This window comes from Phyllostomus discolor, chromosome 3 (genome assembly GCF_004126475.2).
Source record: "Phyllostomus discolor isolate MPI-MPIP mPhyDis1 chromosome 3, mPhyDis1.pri.v3, whole genome shotgun sequence".
Classification (NCBI taxonomy): Eukaryota; Metazoa; Chordata; class Mammalia; order Chiroptera; family Phyllostomidae; genus Phyllostomus; species Phyllostomus discolor.
The window spans coordinates 128,026,237-128,043,321 of NC_040905.2; the positions used below are offsets into that span (position 1 = coordinate 128,026,237).

The 17,085-nt window shown below is 44.6% G+C and overlaps 1 protein-coding gene across 1 annotated transcript in view; it reads left to right on the forward strand.

Annotated features, from left to right (window-relative positions):
- The window catches only part of ROR2 (receptor tyrosine kinase like orphan receptor 2), a 207,385-nt gene that overhangs the window by 147,943 nt on the left and 42,357 nt on the right, over positions 1 to 17,085 (forward strand). The window contains exon 2 of the mRNA XM_028531459.2: positions 4,350 to 4,427. Within this exon, the coding sequence (XP_028387260.2) occupies positions 4,350 to 4,427 (78 nt within the window). The remainder of the gene's footprint in view (positions 1 to 4,349; positions 4,428 to 17,085) is intronic.

Genomic DNA, 17,085 nt, shown 5'->3' on the forward strand with positions numbered 1-17,085 from the left:
ACCATCTAAATCCAAAGCACTCAGACTGGCTGAATAGTAGATGCTACAACCTGTTAGACCAGTCACCCACTTAAGCAGGTTGGCAATGATTTCCTAAGCTGGTCATGGGGTTAAGAAGGTGGAGTGAGGTCATTTGGTCAGCTCCAATGACATGCAGAAGAGCATGCCAGTTAGAGAGAAAGCAGATGATAGGAGTGTCCATGCTGTGTCCATTTTGGTTGCCCCTGTACTGATGAAATACTTCCCTGACTCTCCGTACTGCAAGCCACATGTCCTCGGCAGCAGGAATGCAGACATGGCCAATCTCTGCACCAGGTGGACCTCTGGACCGATACACTTGGGTACCCTAGCTTTTCATGATTCTCTCTAACATCTTTTGTCATGTCTGAGTCTCGCTTCGCCCTCCATATCCTGTCTTAACCCGAGGAGCCAGAGCCCCCTACGGTGTGTGGTGGTGGTGGTGGGACCTGCTGGTGTAACACTGAGCGGGGGCCTCCTTTGCCTACCTAGTACAGCCTGCTTCTAGCTAGACTTCATTTTATTTTATGCTGCTACCAACATGAAATTTTTTAAATGTAATCATAAAATTGATGTTTGTTCGAAAGGCCACATATTATATCGTTTCATCTATATAAAATGTCCACCATAAATAAATCTACGGAGATAGAAAGCAGATTAGTGGTTACAGGGCCTGGAGGAGGTGACATTGAGGGGATGGTAATGGGATCAAGGTTTCTTTTTGAGGGTGATGAAATATTCCAGAATTACCTAGTGGAAATGGTTGCCAACCTTGTGGATATACTAAAAGTCACTGAATTATAGATTTTAAAATAGCAAATTGCATGGTATTTGAATTGTGCCATTTCAAATTTTGATGCTTGCCCCAGCTGGTGTGGCTCAGTTGGTTGGTCATCATCCCGCAAACCAAAAGGTTGCTGGTTCAATCCCCAGTCAGGGCACATGCCTGGGTTGCAGGTTCAGCCCCCAGGTGGGGCACATATAGAAAGCAGCCAATAGATGTTTCTTTCCCTGTCTTTCTCCCTCCCTCCCCCTCTCTCTAAAATTAAAAAAAAAAATTTTTTGATGTGTATTCATTGCAGCGATGCTTAAAACTAAAATAAGAGATTTAAATTACCTGTATAATTCCAGGTAACTAATAATGACATCTTGATGTATGTGTGGCAGTTTTTGTTGTTGTTCTGTGTTTGTTTTTTTCTTTTGATTTTTTTTTTCAGCCTTTTTTAGGGTTCCAGCCCTGTTGGAATCCGCAGAAACACTGGACCCTGTTCCCACATGTGCCCTTTCCCCAGACACACACATACCTGTTACATTTCGCTTACAGATTTTAGGAGGCGTAATATATTGAGTGAGGGAGACCATTTTGTGCCTATATATAGTGACACTTCTAAAATTTCAGAATATAAACGATGTCCTTAATTCTCAGGAAGCCACAGCAAGGCCTGGTTTTGTTAGAAGTTAAGGTCTCAGTTCTAAGGACCGTGGCAAGTGGACATCCTAGATGTACTCACATATTGGGCTTGTGAAGGAAATGCACTGGGCCTTTTCCTTTGGATGCTTCCACATCTAAGTCTCAAAGCTGGGGGGCAGCTGGGGAGATTTGCTTTGCTGTCAGTTTAGTGGGCTACTTGAAACTTTACCCATTTTTCCAGATATATAGACAGGATACTTTTTTGCTCAAATACCCAAACAGATTTTACCTAGGATAATGCTTGAGGCTGGAAGAAATGAAAAATCAAATTCCAGATGCCATGTGTACTGACTGGCACAGAGAAGGTTAACATTTCTAATGTCATCAGTGACTTTGCATGTCTGGGTGGGGTGACACCTCTGGCCCCTCTCACACAGGAGACTTCATGTGCATGAAAGCACAGGGTCCAGCAGAAGTGAGGCCTGCTTGAGTGTGGCTGGCAGGGTAATAATATGGGTATCATAATTTACAGTTTTAATTTGAACATTTTACCTAAAATGTCTTTTGGTGTGCTTGAGTGTCATATTGCTATGTTACAAAATTATATGCTTATGATTTTGTGATAAAAGATTTCATAATAAAAACGGGGTGTTACTTGTGTCAGACCCTGTACTTCAGCTCCCAACTGAAAGCTGCCTTAGAAGACCTGGGAATGTTTTCCGTAGTGGAATTGGACTAATAGCGCTTATTTTTCTTGGGGATGTATATTTATTTGACTGTTTCATGCCATTTGTCAATTTCTAAGCAGTTAATAATTTTATACCTCTTTCACATGTGTGTATATATTACAAGTGTGTTTGATTTTCTGTGGTCTCTGTATATTTAAACAGTGCTGAGTGATGGCATGTGTGACATGCCAATTTAAAATTTCAAACTCAAACTGCAAGCCTTTAATTGACCTATTGACGGCCTTGCATAGCACCTGCTTGTCTCTCACGTGCAGCAGCCTGGATTCTACTTACGTTCCAGTGCTTGGACCACTTGCCTCCCTGGGGGTGCAGCCCTGCTGTTTGCAGGGTGCTGAGGAAGGTTAATATGAACAACAATGACTAACTCAGGAGAATAATCTCACTGCCACAGGAGAGCTGTGTGGCTTGGGGAGGGCGGTTTTAGAGAATAAAGATGTCACTTCCAAATGATGAACCTGGAACGTTGTTGTGAAAAATGGCATGGGAGAGTAGCTTCCAACACGTGGGCATGTTTGAACTGGAAGTAATAGCAACAAGGAGTCCTCTAAAACTGGATGTGAAAAGCCAGGGAGCTATTCAGAAAGTCTCTTCTGTAAGCTCTTTGGACCTGAGGCTGAATTTTAAAGGTGCTGCAGATCTCAAGCATCACTTGCATGTCCCGTGATTTAGGAACTGGTGGTGAGGAGAGGATTGGGTCAGACACCTGTGCCCTGAAGTGTAAATGAGCCACTATTTACTGAGCTAAACAGTTTGAAGAATCTCAGCTTCCTGATTCCATCTGAAAATCAACTGTGCTTCCTTTTTCAGACCTCAGCTTTTTCGAGCAAGGTCTCATTTTAAAAGGGGTCTGAAATGTCCGGGCAGTCTATTCTTGTCTCTCTTTCAGGACAGACAAGGGGGTGACCCAATATTGAATTATAATTTGCTTTTGGTAGACTTTTAAAAAAAATTGTGTAAACATACAACATAAAATGTACTATTTTAACCATCTTTAAGTGTACGATCAGTAGCATTAAGTACTGGGGTCCACAGTGTTGAACTGAAACTTTGTGCCCATTCAGCACGAGCTCCCCATTCCCTACTCCCCCAGCCCCTGGCACCCAGCTTTCTATAGTCATACACTTTTCTTTCTGCATGAGTTTGACATCTGTAGGTTCCTCATAGAAGTGAAACCATATTCTTGCTTTGTCACTGGCTTATTCCAGTCAGCATCATGTCCTCTAGGTTCAACATGATGTAGCATATGTCAGGGTTTCCTTCCTTTTCTAAGCTGCATGATATTCCATTGTGTGTGTGTGTCTAACTCTTGAATAAGCTTTGATGCAGTAAACCCAGATCTATCCAGGAGATGTGTTGTCAGTGTCGCCCCTGACTTCACCGTCTTCCCTCCTCTCTTCAGTGTGGGGACTCAGTAAAAGCCAAGATCCCCAGTGAGTCTGAAAGGAAAAGCAAAAGAGAAAGGGACTGGGGTGGAACACAGAGAAGGGTCTATGTGAGGCCCACTTAGTTCCTAGGACATCAGTTCACACCTGCCCATCACTCCCCTAGATTTGGAGAGAGGGCCATGTATTCCTAGTTGAGCGAACCAGATCTATTTGCCCTTGGTGTTTATGAGTTGGGGGTGGGTGCTACCACTAACACACAGTCTCCAAGGGGTGGAGAAAAAATTGCAGCAAAGGTGAGAACTTCTGTCTTTATAGTTGTGGGTAGATTCGTCCTTGGGCACTGGCTGCAAGTGGGTCTAGGGACCAGGAGGGGAGTGACTTGCTTAAGAAATTCTTTAGTTCTGAATGTATTCAGATTTACCAGGGACTGTGTCTGGAGAGCAACCTGCTGACTCTGCTATGGAAGTGCTTTACTTTGGCAGCCAGTGTTTTGACTCTTTGCCTTCCCAGAATGATGCTCGGGGCTTCAGTGACTTGCTTCATCTGCCTCTGCTGCAAAGCATTTCATTTTGCCATGCTTAGGGTAAACATAAGACCTGGGTTTACTGTTGCATCAAATCCAATGCTACAAAAGCCCCCTAGCAGTTACCATAATGCCTTTTCCCTCTAGGTTTTCTATAAACAGAGCACAGTCTTGCTAGAACATGACTTCATTTGCATGAGAAGCAAAGTAAAGGTTCCTGAAGTAAAAATTCATTAACATGTGTGCTGTGCTCTCTTGTCCAGGAGATTCAGAGGTTCTGGATCTAAATGACCCTTTGGGACAGCTGGATGGACCTGACAGCGCCATTCCAACTCTGAAAGGTAAACGGGAAGTGCTCTTTTAACGCGAGTCTTTGGCCATGTTTTCAGTGCTACATAGAGACTCATGGTGGTTTGCCATTTCTACTGAAAGCTTGGCCTTCTGGCACTAATGGCTGGGGTGCCCTGTAGCCTGGCACTGCCCCATGAATGGGCATGGTGGCATGCCAAACTCCATAGCTGCCTGGAGATGCACGGAAGGTTGGGGAGGGCTACTTGGAGGTGACAGGTCAGGGGTAGGCAAATGGGCACTGGAGGGAGGGAGGGGCCATAGGGAGTGTGGGCCTGAGTAGAGCTTTAGGAGGTGGACTCCTGGCTTGGCCACTAATTCTCCTGCTGACAAGTGGCTCTCTTCTGGGATCATTCCCGATGTGATTGTCCAGAGTGGGAAGTTGTCTCAGGTGGGCAGGCTGCTCTTCTCCACAGGGTCCTCAAGGAGTAGGTTCTTTGTCTTGTTGACACAGCCTTTCCCAGAGGTTTTAGCATCACTGCTCACTTGGCAGACTCTGTAGGCACCTTAGATTTATAGAGTCGATGGAACATATTTCCTGCCTCGCAGCCCAGTTACTCTAGGAAGTGGTGCTGTTCTTTCTTCATCCACTGTCGCCCTGTTGCCTCAGATCCCTGTCTCAGTCAGCTTGGGTGCTATAACAAAATACCACACATGGGGCAGCTCAGTCCACAGGAGTCTTTTTCTCACAGCTCAGGAGGCCGAAAGTCCAGGATCAAGGGGTCATATGGTCAGTCCTGTTGAGAGCTCTTTGTGGCTTGCAGACAGCACTGTGTCCTCGCCGGAGAGAGAGCTCTGGTCTCTTCCTCTTTCTCTGAGGACACTGTTTCCTATACAGAGCCACACCCTCAGAACCCCATCTAATCCTAATCACCTCCCAAAAGCCCCACCCCCAAAAGCCAGCCCATTGAGGGTTAGGGCTTTAACATTTAAATTTGGGGGACACACAACATAATTTATAAGTTACTGATCAGAACAGCCACTTTATTTCTGGTTGTTTTTGTTGTTGTTTTGTTTTGTTTTGTTTTTTACTTTAGCATGATTTGAAACCCAGAAATCCATAGTAGTTTCATAGCCCTCTGCACATCGATGCTGTCTGCCCCTTTAGGACTTGTGTCTATGTCTGGGTCTTCTGGGGACTGAGCAGAGATGACTCAGGTCCACCAGGCTCTGCCAAGGTATCCAGAGTATCCCTCTTTGTGGTCTCTGCCTTGTGGAGCTTAAGGGCCTGAAGAGTTGGTGTCATAAGGGAAAACGGTGAGGTTACACAATTAGGAATTATGGTAAGGAGCCCAAGGAAGAGAGGAGGTCATGTTGAGCTTGAAGGAAAAGGAGGGGCATCTTGGTTTGGGGAACAGGATGTTGCACTGAGATCTGAAGAATGACATGTCCTAAGAGGTGATGGTGGGGATGTATCCCAAGGCAAGGCCCTGCAAAAGCCCCGAGGCCAAGAGAGCTCAGTGTCATGGGGCAGCTGAGAGAGGTGGGGGCTTCTGGGCTGGGGTGGCTGAGGTCAGAGAGCTTGGCTGGATGGCTTGATACTGCATCCATCAGCCATGCATACGTCTTCCAGTTTGAATCAACTAAAATTAAGTAAAATGAAGAATCCAGTTCCTTGGTCCTACTAACTACATTTCAAGTGCTCAATGGCTTGCACAGACCTAGAACATTCCACCATCACAGAAAGATCTGCCAAGCCCCTCTGGGTAGAGCATGCATGGCTCATTGGATGACAGGAGAAAGTTGTTTCATCACAAGTGCCTTCCCCCCATGGAAGGTTCTGACCTGGGATGTGGTGTAACCTGATTCATACTCTGAAGCTTGTTGGACAGCTCTGGAGGATGATGGTGGGGAAGTGGAGGGGCAGTTGGTATGGAAGAGAGGCTGGGTGAAGAGACGTGGAGAAACCACAGTACTGATCTAAAACCCAATCTGTGGTCATTCTGTGGACTTTCCACTCCCTTAGTAACGCATGCTGGCTCCCCCATTAGAGTGTAGACCTCCTTGTGAGCCTGGACTAAGGGTCATGGGGCAGGGAGGAGCTGGGAGTGGGGGGGAGCAGCACCCTAGCCATCACTATTTCCTGCCTAGAGGGCTTACAGCTGGAAGAGCATCTGCTGATCACGGGGCAGAGATGCCTGTGGGCTGAACATTCATGGACATATGTATTCTCATACATATGCATATCTAGCCACGGGCTGCAAACATTGATGAGTCAGAGTCAGTGCCTCAGATGGCTCTTGGACCACCTTTTTGATATTTGAGCAGTGCTCTGTAATGCCCTGTACTTAGTTGGGATTTGATGGCTTCCTGACTGGCTAACCCACATGTGACTGTGTTAAAGCCTGTGCCTGTGTCATTATGCAGGGAGTTTCAGGTAAGGTTTGGAAGCTTGCACTTCTCCAAGGCATAGGAACGTCAAGCGCAGAGGATAACTGGTCAAGAGGCTGTGTGTGTGTGTATGTGTGTGTGTGTGTGTAGACACACACTTGTAAAAGGGCAGTACACCAAGTCCTAGAAGAATGTTGTTTAATTCAATGTCATTTCATTATAATTGATGAGATGCCATAGGAGCATACTTTTGTTTTTATTAGTCACATATTTTAGGATGAAATTGGTTTCATTGTATATTGTTTTGCTGAAAGTCACAGAACTTATGAGGACTTACTGTACAGAAGGAGCAGAGAGCCTGAGAGGGCAGGCCTTGTCCTCATGGTGGCACATGGGGCAGTGTGGTTTGTGAGTGCCACAGTCTTGGCTTGACCTTGGCTTGGCCAGAAAACAGACCTGGATTGGATGGCAGCTCCATCCTCCTGTTATGGCAAGGGCACTGCTCTGAGCCTCAAGTCACCCCAGCCACCAGAGGGAGGAAATGGCCTAGGGGACAGTACTTAACCCAGGAAGCAGTGGCTAGATGTTGATGTCATTTGTTGTGATCATTTGCAGTTATGATTGTTGGCTGTGTGTGCATCACTTTTCAGGCATGGACACCTCAGTATCCTCTCTGGGATGGAATTCCAATGAGCAGTCCTCAGGGCCCCAAGGGACCCGTTACATCCTATGCAGCCCAGTGTTCTGGTTCTGTAGTACAGTTTACTTCCTTTTGGGTAAAGTTTCTTGCACAAAAGGGGGTTCCCTCTCGCTGCCCCCCCCACACCCTCATACCCTCAGTGACAGAGGAACTGGCTTGGCAGTGCCAAAGCCACTGTTCCATGTGCTTTTTTGCTTAAAGAGCTTCTGAGAGTGTTGCTGCCTGGCTATGATTGGCTTAAATCATGTATAAAAAGTACTATAAGCTGAATGGACAGTATGAGTTATCTCTTTAATCCAGTAACTGTTTATAGTTCCTACATATCTGTGAAATTGCAGACTGGTGAAAGTGGCCAGCGGGCCAGGCCCTCAGTGACACCACCGCTCCGCCTGAGCAGAACGGGATCTGAGAACTAGTTAGATGTGTAAAAAGCATTCGTCTTCAGGTGCATTCTGCCAGTATCGAGCACTTAACATGGCATTGGTGGTTGGTATTTAGAGAGAGATCCCAGGGCAAAATGCCTATCTAGAAGAGAAAGCGAACAGAAAAGACGTTGTGGTTTAGAACTAAAGAGTTTGCTTGAGTTTCTGTGTGCCAGAATGCTGCCATTGTTGGGACTGGTTGTAGTGCTGTGTCACCAAGGGACTGGTTACAGCAACAGTTTGGTTCCATGCTACATTAGATACATTAGTTTATTGTTATTATTACAGAAGTGTACATTTAGCCTAGAAATCATTTGCTTATTTGTTCAAAGGCCATACTTTCAACGCATATGCCACATATCTCAGGTTTTATAAAATCAGTGCTGTGGAGTATCTGTGGAAGCACATCCTCTCTGAGAGGTCAGTGGAGCACTATCCATCCTGCAGCCCCCACAACAGACCCAGCATGCTGCCTCTCTTGCCAAAGCAGAGAGCTGGCTGCTCAGCATCCCCCTGAAACCAGGAGGGGAGTTCCTAACCATACTCACTGGAGGAGGGCACATTGCAGTGATAGGATTTCAAAAGCATTCTGAATGATGGGGCAGGAACCGATGCCTGCTCACCATTCTGTGCTCTGGAGCTGAACTAAAATTTCCATGGACAGAGAAAACAAAGCAATCAATAGAGGCCATTGTGTTGGCATGGAAATGAAGCCTGTTCTCTGGTTACTTAGTTTTCGTTCCCAATTCATGTAGAATGTATGGATTGATCAGTATATCTGGTTTATTATGGAACTTTTGGGGTATGTGTGTGTGTGTTTCCTGAAGTTTAGTACAGAATGAGGGTCTCCATGCATGGCTGATGGTGTAAAATTGAAACAGCACTCTAAATTGCAGACACAGCTTTATGTCTGTATCTGGGAACGTGGACCTGGGCTGAGCTGTGAGCCTGAGCTCCTGCACCTCCCCACTGAGTGTCCCCTGGTCCATCATTGAAACTTGGGGTAGTGGTAGAAGGCCTAAAATTTTTTCCAGCTTCCTGTGCCAGAGTCACGTTTCCAGGCTCTCCATCTGGGCCACTCTGGAGATGAAGGCCATTTGGTTTAGCACCTCTGACCTCCTGCTGGCTGTGCATTTTATTTTTCAGGGCCCATTGGGTTGTCCTAGATGTGGTAAACTGAATGGTGTTGGTAGAAAGTCCCAACCCACAGGTCAGAGGTTTCAAAGCACACACAGCAGTGTGTGCAGGGCTCAGACTGTGGTCAGGTCCTCGGAATGTGCGTGTGGGCACTCCTGTGGACAGTGGGAGTGCACCCGGCTGATTTTCACCTCCAAGCCTTCCTCATTATCTCATCTTCTTCCCAGGGTTTTCCACGTCCCGCCCCCTCTTTCCCCCAGTAGTTCTGCTACTGATGCTGCAGCTGGGATTGAATCATGGCAACCGACACCACCGTCATCTGGCTGGTACCATTGATGTCTGCCCTTCCTACTGCAGTGACAGAGGAGGCAGGGGTTCTTCTCAGCATGTTGGGTGTAAACATGATACTGCCATTCACATGTTTATTCACATGTGCTTATCTTACAGCTGTCTCTGGTGTGTGTGTCTGTTTCATATCCCTGTCCCTCTGTGAGGATGTGAGTGTCACCCTGTGCATAGGAAGCTGTCTCCTCCCTTCTTCGTCACCTTGCATTAGTTTCTGAGGTTGTCACAATGAAGTGCCACAGACTGGGCCCTCAAAACAATAGAGACTTACTCTCTCAGAGTTCTGGAGGCTGGAAGTCCCAAATCAAGGAGTCGAGACTCTGAGGAGAAACTGACCCATGCCTCTTACCTCCTGTTGTTGACAGTCCCTAAAGTTCTATGGCTTATGAAAGCATCACTCCAGTCTCTGTCTCAGTTGTCACATGGCCTTCTTCTCTGTGAGTCTCTGTCTAAATATCCTTCTAATGAGGACATCAGCCATGGGAGTAGGGCCCCCCATATGACTCCAACTTAACTTGACCCTGTTTTCAAGTAAGGTCCCATTCACAGGTTCCAAGGGTCAGAGCTTCCACAGAACTCACTGGGGGATGCCATTCACCACCCAGCACCCTTCTCCAAATGTGCAGACATTCTTTGGTGCTGCTCTCCATTTCACAGGTCATTTCATTTCATTTTCCCGTTTTTCTCATTTTCTTCGACTCTCATCCTTTTTAATCTCACACCCTCCTCTCTTGCCCCCGTTGCTCTCCTGCTAAGCAGCCCCCCTCTCATTTTACATGACTGGTCCTGTTCAGACCACTAGACAGCTTAGTGGGGCAGTCTGAAAGGGGGAGCCCTGCTCCCACGACTTGACTGGTTCATTGACCTGTAATGAACCAGGTACCTCCTGGGAAGAGCAGCTCTCAGGGTCTCGAAGTCACCAGCCCTTCCAGGCAGGTCGTCTGTTTTGTTTACCATAAATTAATGCCCTGTAACCTTGTGACCCCTTGTAGATAAGGCTCTCCTTATCTCCTTCCCAGATACTCAAACACCTACATAATCTGACCAGGTTGGTGAGTATGTGGGTGGTCAGTTGGGATAAAAATGAGGTCACTAACCTGTAAGGCAGGAGTGGCACCCTCGTAGCAGGTCCCTCTGCCTCTGGTGTGTCTTCATCTGGACTGGGCTCCACTGTCCCAAGTGTGTGGTGAGCAGAGTTGGCCTGGGCAGCAGGAGACAGAACTCATCAGCATGTCTTGTGAAACTTCTTCCACTGTGAGGAAGGGAAACCCTCCTTGGAAACTAAAAAGGGAGATTTCCGATCTTTTTGATGCTGTAGAGTGCTGACCACCTCCCTGTGAGTGGTCAGCACCAGGCCTGGTTCCTCTCGGCCCATTCAGTTATGTCTGCCGAGGTTTGAGGGAGCTCTCGAGGAAGCCTTTGTGAGCCAAGGAGGAGTTTAGTGATGGGTCGTACAGACCCATGTTTTGTACATAAAGGAAATGAAGTTGACAGGTTAAATGGCTAGCTGTGAATAACACACCAAAAGAACAGTAGCAAGGCGCTTCATCTCTGGAGAGTTTTCTTTGTAGCTTTCATTTTGGCCAAAATTGGTGGAACAAACTAATGTGGCCACCCTCCTATGTAAATTATATGCAAGTGCTCAATCAGTTATTAGTCAAACATGTACATGATTAGATGAACTTGTGAGAGAAATGGAGAACTGCCCAGGAGCCAGGGATGGGAAGGGAACAGCACTGTGCCAGGCTGGGAACCAGAGCAAGGGACCACAGGATGATCCTGCTTGGTTGGTGGCCTTGAAGAACGGCCCAGGTATCCTGGGAAAACGTTTCCCTGAGGCAAAGAGTTGGGCTCTGCAGATGTCATGCAGTTTTGATATAGGCTGCTCAGCAGTGGCAGGTGGTGTCACAGATGTGGGCACATCTCTGGGAGCTAGAGAAGAAGGAGCATTAATATGACATGGACACCTCAGCAGAGCTGGTGCAGGCCAAGAGCAACAGCACGTTTCTCAGGTCCTGCAATGCTCTGATGTTGGAATAGCCCCCAGAACATAAATACGCCACTAGAGAGAATACCAGGAGTAGGAAAATCCCCAGTGAGATGACCTTAAAAAATACACTAAAGTTACTAATTTCAGGAGAACTAGGGGTTGGGACAGAAATCAAGTTTGGTTTTAGGAAAATGAAGGCATTTGCATTTCTTGTACCCTAATACAAGGCCTGTGAGATATCAGCCCTGCTGTAGAAACTATGCTTCTAGGCTCAGTTGCATTGGAGCCTTGGCTTTTAACATCAAGCTGGAAGGGAACCCGTGGGGTCTAGAGAATAGAGGTGTCGAGGATGAGCCTCTACAGAAAGCCAGGAGACCTGGGGTTTGCAGACTATTTCACCCATCAGCCTAGGGAGATGCCTCCACCTTGGCTCCAAAGTATGAGACACATTTTCCCCATGAGAACTCAAACTTGGACCCACCACTTAGGAAACCAAATCTGCATGACTGGAATGTTGCAGGGATTCTAGAGTTCACATGGGAACTCAGCAGTGCCCATTGCAGGAACCCAGTCTTCAGGGGGTTTCCACAGGAAAACCAGCCTGGCAGGGAAAAATTACAAAGCATACTTGGAGAGGCCTGGGGCGAGTGGTGCATTAGCAACCAGGGAAGCCAGAAGGATTAAAAATAAAGGAAGAAAAAGCGGTGGATTTGAAAAGGAACTGAAGAAACCTTGTGGACAAAATTATAGTTGATGAAATGAGAAACTTGATGGACAGGTTAAGGAGTAGACAGTGCAAAACTAAAGATAAGAAAGGATAGGGAACATAAAGGAGGTAAAGGGCATGAGGAATCACATAGGAAGTCAGCATGTATTTAGAGTGAGATTTCAAAGAAGAAATAACTGGGGAGGGAGAAACAATATTTCATGAGCTTTTGGTAGAGAATTGTATGCAATTGATGAGAGACACAAATTATCAAATGTTTAGAATGGCACCAAGGCCCAAAGAGGCCAAAATGAAAATAAATTCACAGCAGTACTTTGAAATGGCAAAGAGAAATATGAAAAGTATCCCCTTTAAAAGGGCAAGGGTCAGATTACTCACGAAGGAATAAGAACAGGCAAGACTTACGGTAAGTGCAAAACCAGAGGATGCTAGTGTAATTGCCAGTTTAGACTTCTGTGCCCAGGTAAGCTGTTACGCAGGGATAAAAGTAACAGATTTTTTAGAGCAAGACTCTGTTTCAACCTCATTGCTTTACTTGGAAAAAGAATGTCAATTGGGAAGAGTTTAGTTGTACTAAGAGGAAGGAATGAGATGCAAGTGGTGTTGACAAAGAAAGAAATTGGCAAACAGATCAGCAAATCTAAATGACTCTCTTAGTTAAAAAGCAGCAATAATAATGACTATGGGGCTTAAAAATGGAGCATAACTAAATATTGGGAAGCAGTAACTCAAAGCCATAACAATAGAAAATAGGAAAGGTGAATCAAGAGACAAAATAAAAACAAAAACAAAACCCATCACTTAAAAAACTCGCAGATTAACATGTAGACTCATAAATTAACATGTTAAATATTATGTTGTTTGTAAGGTTCACATGTGCTATATAATCATAAAAGTGATTTAAAAGTTAAAAATAAAGAGTAGGGTTGTGTTAACCAAAAATACTCTGAGGTGACTACGTTAATGTCAGACAAAATGGCCTTTCAGACAAAACCATTACATAGTAATATAAGGACCGGATGATGTAATAAACCTGAAGTTTATTGTTCCCAGCAACTCAACCTGACAGAATTATTCATAGCTGTTAGATAAATACAGAATCAGTTGACATATATCTCATTGATACTAATAGATAAGCATATTAAAAATTTGAACAACAGACTTCCGGCCAAGATGGAAGCATATGTAGACACACTGTGCCCCCTCGCACAACCAAGATAGGGACAACAGTAATTTAGAAACAGAATAACAACCAGAACTAACAGAAAATTGAACTGTATGGAAGTCAGACAACCAAGGAGTTAAAATAGACACATTCATCCAGACCGGTAGGAGGGGTAGAGTCGGGTGGCCTGGCAGTGGGACCAGATACACAAGGCATCCAGGGCGAGCAAGACCGTAGCGGGTGGACCTTGAGCGCGCAAATGACAGCTGGCAGACCCCGGCCAAGGGATAGCAACTGGCAAACCCAGCAAGGGTATGATTGTGAAGCAAGGCACTGTGCACAACCCAGGATCACAGCCCTGGGAAACAGAGCCTTGGGGCACTGATTGACAACACCTGTGGGGGTTGAGGAGCAGGGAGAGACTCCCAGCCTACAAAGGAGTTCCCATCAGAATGTCAGCTGATTTCTCAGAAGAGACCTTACAGGCAAGAAGGGGCTGGAAAGAAGTATTCCAAGTCATGAAAGGCAAGAACCTACATCCCAGATTGCTCTATCCAGCAAAGCTCTCATTTAGAATGGAAGGGCAGATAAAGTGCCTCTCAGATAAGGTCAAGTTCAAGGAATTCATCATCACCAAGCCCTTATTTTATGAAATGTTAAAGGGACTTATCTAAGAAAAGAAGATAAAAAACATGTATACTAAAATGACAGCAAACACAATTATTAACAACCACACCTAAAACAAAAACAAAAACTAAGCAAACAACTAGAACAGGAACAGAGCCACAGAAATGGAGATCACACGGAGGGTTAGCAACAGGGGAGTGGGAAGGGGAGAGAGGGGGGAAAGGTACAGAGAATAAGTAGCATAGATGGTAGGCAGAAAATAGACAGGGGGAGGGCAAGAATAGTGTGGGAAATGTAGCAGCTAAAGAACTTATGACATATGGATATGAACTAAAGCGGGGGAATGTGGGTGGGAGAGGGTGTGGAGGGGAACGAAGAGGGGGTAATGGGAAAACTGTAATAGCATAATCAATAAAATATACTTTTTAAAAATTTGAACAACATAATGGACAAGCTTAATCTCATGAACATGTATATATGAGGTTTGTCCAGAAGGTACAATGTAATATGAAAAATAGAGACATTAATTGAAGGAAGTACAAGATACATTGTACATAGGACAGTGATGCCTCAGTCCCCTTCAAACTGGGCACCTTGGGACTTCACACAATTCTTCCAGTCACCTTCAGCTATCCCATTGTATTTTCCCGAATCTCATTAACGGTCTGAAATCTCTTCCCTTTCAAAAGTGATTTTAATTTTGGGAAAAGTCAGAAGTCACAGGGCATCAAACCTAGGCTGTAGGAGGGGCTGAGTCACCTGGGTGATTTGATATTTTGCCAAAAAACTCTGCATGAGAGAGATGCATGAGTGGGTGTGTTGTCATGATGAAGCTGTCACTCACCAGTTGCCCAGAGCCACAGCCTTGTGAATAGTTTCCACAGAGGGAGTTCAAGCTTAACGTAAAATTTGATGCAGATTCATTGCTCTACTCAGTCACTTTGAATGCAACAGACATACAGTACACATGCTCACTCAACACTGTCTACTGTCCCCACTATTAGAGTGAAGTTGTCATTGTTCACACATGTGCATGCTAGTCCTCTCTCTTTGGCTCTCAGGTTACGTGGATGTTGCATAAACCATTCTCATTTTATTAACAATGGTTAGGCTTTTTCTAGAAAGACCTCATATAATGCCTTCACTGAGAAATTAGAAAACACATTTTTACCAGTCAAATGTGGACCATTTACAGAAATTGATGCCACACTGGGCTCTGAGCGAATCTGAGTAGTATCAAAGAAACACCGTCACTCAGGTTGTCTTCTGTGACAACAGTGCAATTGTAGCACACTTTTAATAACTCATAGCTACAAGAAAAAATTATAATGTAAATTGCAAGGTTTTTGTTTCTGATCAGCCATATGGAGTTTAAATAAGCTGATTTATTGGGTAGCTAAAGAGGACGTTGAAGGGAGCTCTGGTGGCTGGCTCAGTTTATTGGAGCATCACCCATGTACCAAAAGGTTTCGATCCCTGGTCAGGGCACATGCAGGAGGCAACTGATCAATGTGTTTCTCTTTCTCTCTCTCAAAAATCAGTAAACATATCCTTGGGGGAGGATTTTTTAAAAAGAAGTTGAAGGGAAATTTCACATTTAGTGAATATATTAGGAAATGAAAAAGAAAATTTGAACAGGCCATACAGAAGGAGAGTACCAGTGGCCAGGGTCTTCCAGGAGATGTTCAAGCTCATGAGGAATTCTCAAAATGGAAAATATAATAGCAGCATGTTTGTCAGGCTGAAACACTTTAAAACCCCAAAACGCCAAATGTTGGCAAAGTGGTGTGACAGCTCTGTAATTGGGACAACATTAGTGGAGGACAGATGGTTTCAAGCACTGTTGAGACCTAGAGAAATGAGAGATTTCACAGCCCTCTGAGTTAGCACTCCTGCTGTCCAGGTGCTTCTGCATATGTACAGGACGAGCCACATGTTATGAGAGGTCTTCAAACACTTGTTTGCACCAACAAAAACGTGGAAACAACTTACTGCCCCTCCATTGGAGAAAGCATAATGAAACTGGTTTATTTGTACAGTGAATATTATACAGTAATTTTAAAAAGTGATTAAATTCAAGTTGACTTTGAGTGAAAAAACATAAAACAATTAGCCAAGATGTTCTTTCAGGGAAAAATTTTAAAATGTAGAGTAATACAGATACGTCTTGGAATTGTGCATGCTAGTTCTGTAAGAGAGGGGGAGCAATATGGGTCTGTGGGCTTTAGTTACATTGCATAATGGTTTTTTTTGAAGTGTAAGTCAAATATGGCAAAATGTTAGCATAAAATTTTGATGTTATATACATGGATACTATTAATATTTGTATTTTTCTGTATGTTGACAACATTTCAGTATTAAAAAAATCAAAGGAATTGTTGAACAAAAACACTTCGACAAAAGAACATATGAGTAGTATGATTTTTGAAAGTAAAAAGGCTATATTATTGTTAATTGAAGAAGATACCTAAATAGAGAGTATAAGACAATTGACTCAAACTATTTTAGCTAATAAGGTAGTTCAGTAAAGTGACAAGATAAAAGGGAAGTATACCAGGTGGACTGGACAATGAATGGCTCCCAAAGATGCACACGTCCTAATCCCTGGAAGCTTCCCAGACACAGGGACTTTGAAACTCATATTAAGCTAAGGGATTTGAGATGGGAAATGATCCTGGATGATCAAGGTGGACTCTGTGTGTTTGCAGGGGTCTTTAAAGGGGAGGCAGGAGGACCAGAGTCACTGGTGGGAGGTGCAGTGAGAAGCAGAGATTGCAGTGATGCAAGGAGAGCGCCAGGATCCAGGGCAGGTGGTGGCCTCCAGGGCTAAGGAAGCCATGGGAAGAGACTTTCCTGGAGCCTCCAGAAGGCACACAGCCCTGCAACACCTTGATTTGGGAGGTCTGACCTCCAGAGCTATAAGATGAATTTGTGTTGCTTTGCGTTACTAAGTTTGTGCTAATTTGTTACAGCAGCAAGAATAAATTAGTACAATATATAGATATGTAATTGTTTTCCTGTAAGCCTTAAACCACTTATATGGAAATAATAGAAATGAAACCAGCTCACTCACTAGTAAGGAAAATTACAGAGTACCTAGAAAACTACCTAAAAATAAATGTGAAGATGTATGGAAAGAAAATGACAACGCTTTTTTGAAAAGATGAGAAGGTCTGAAATAGAGACATAGACCTTGTTTTCTCAGTA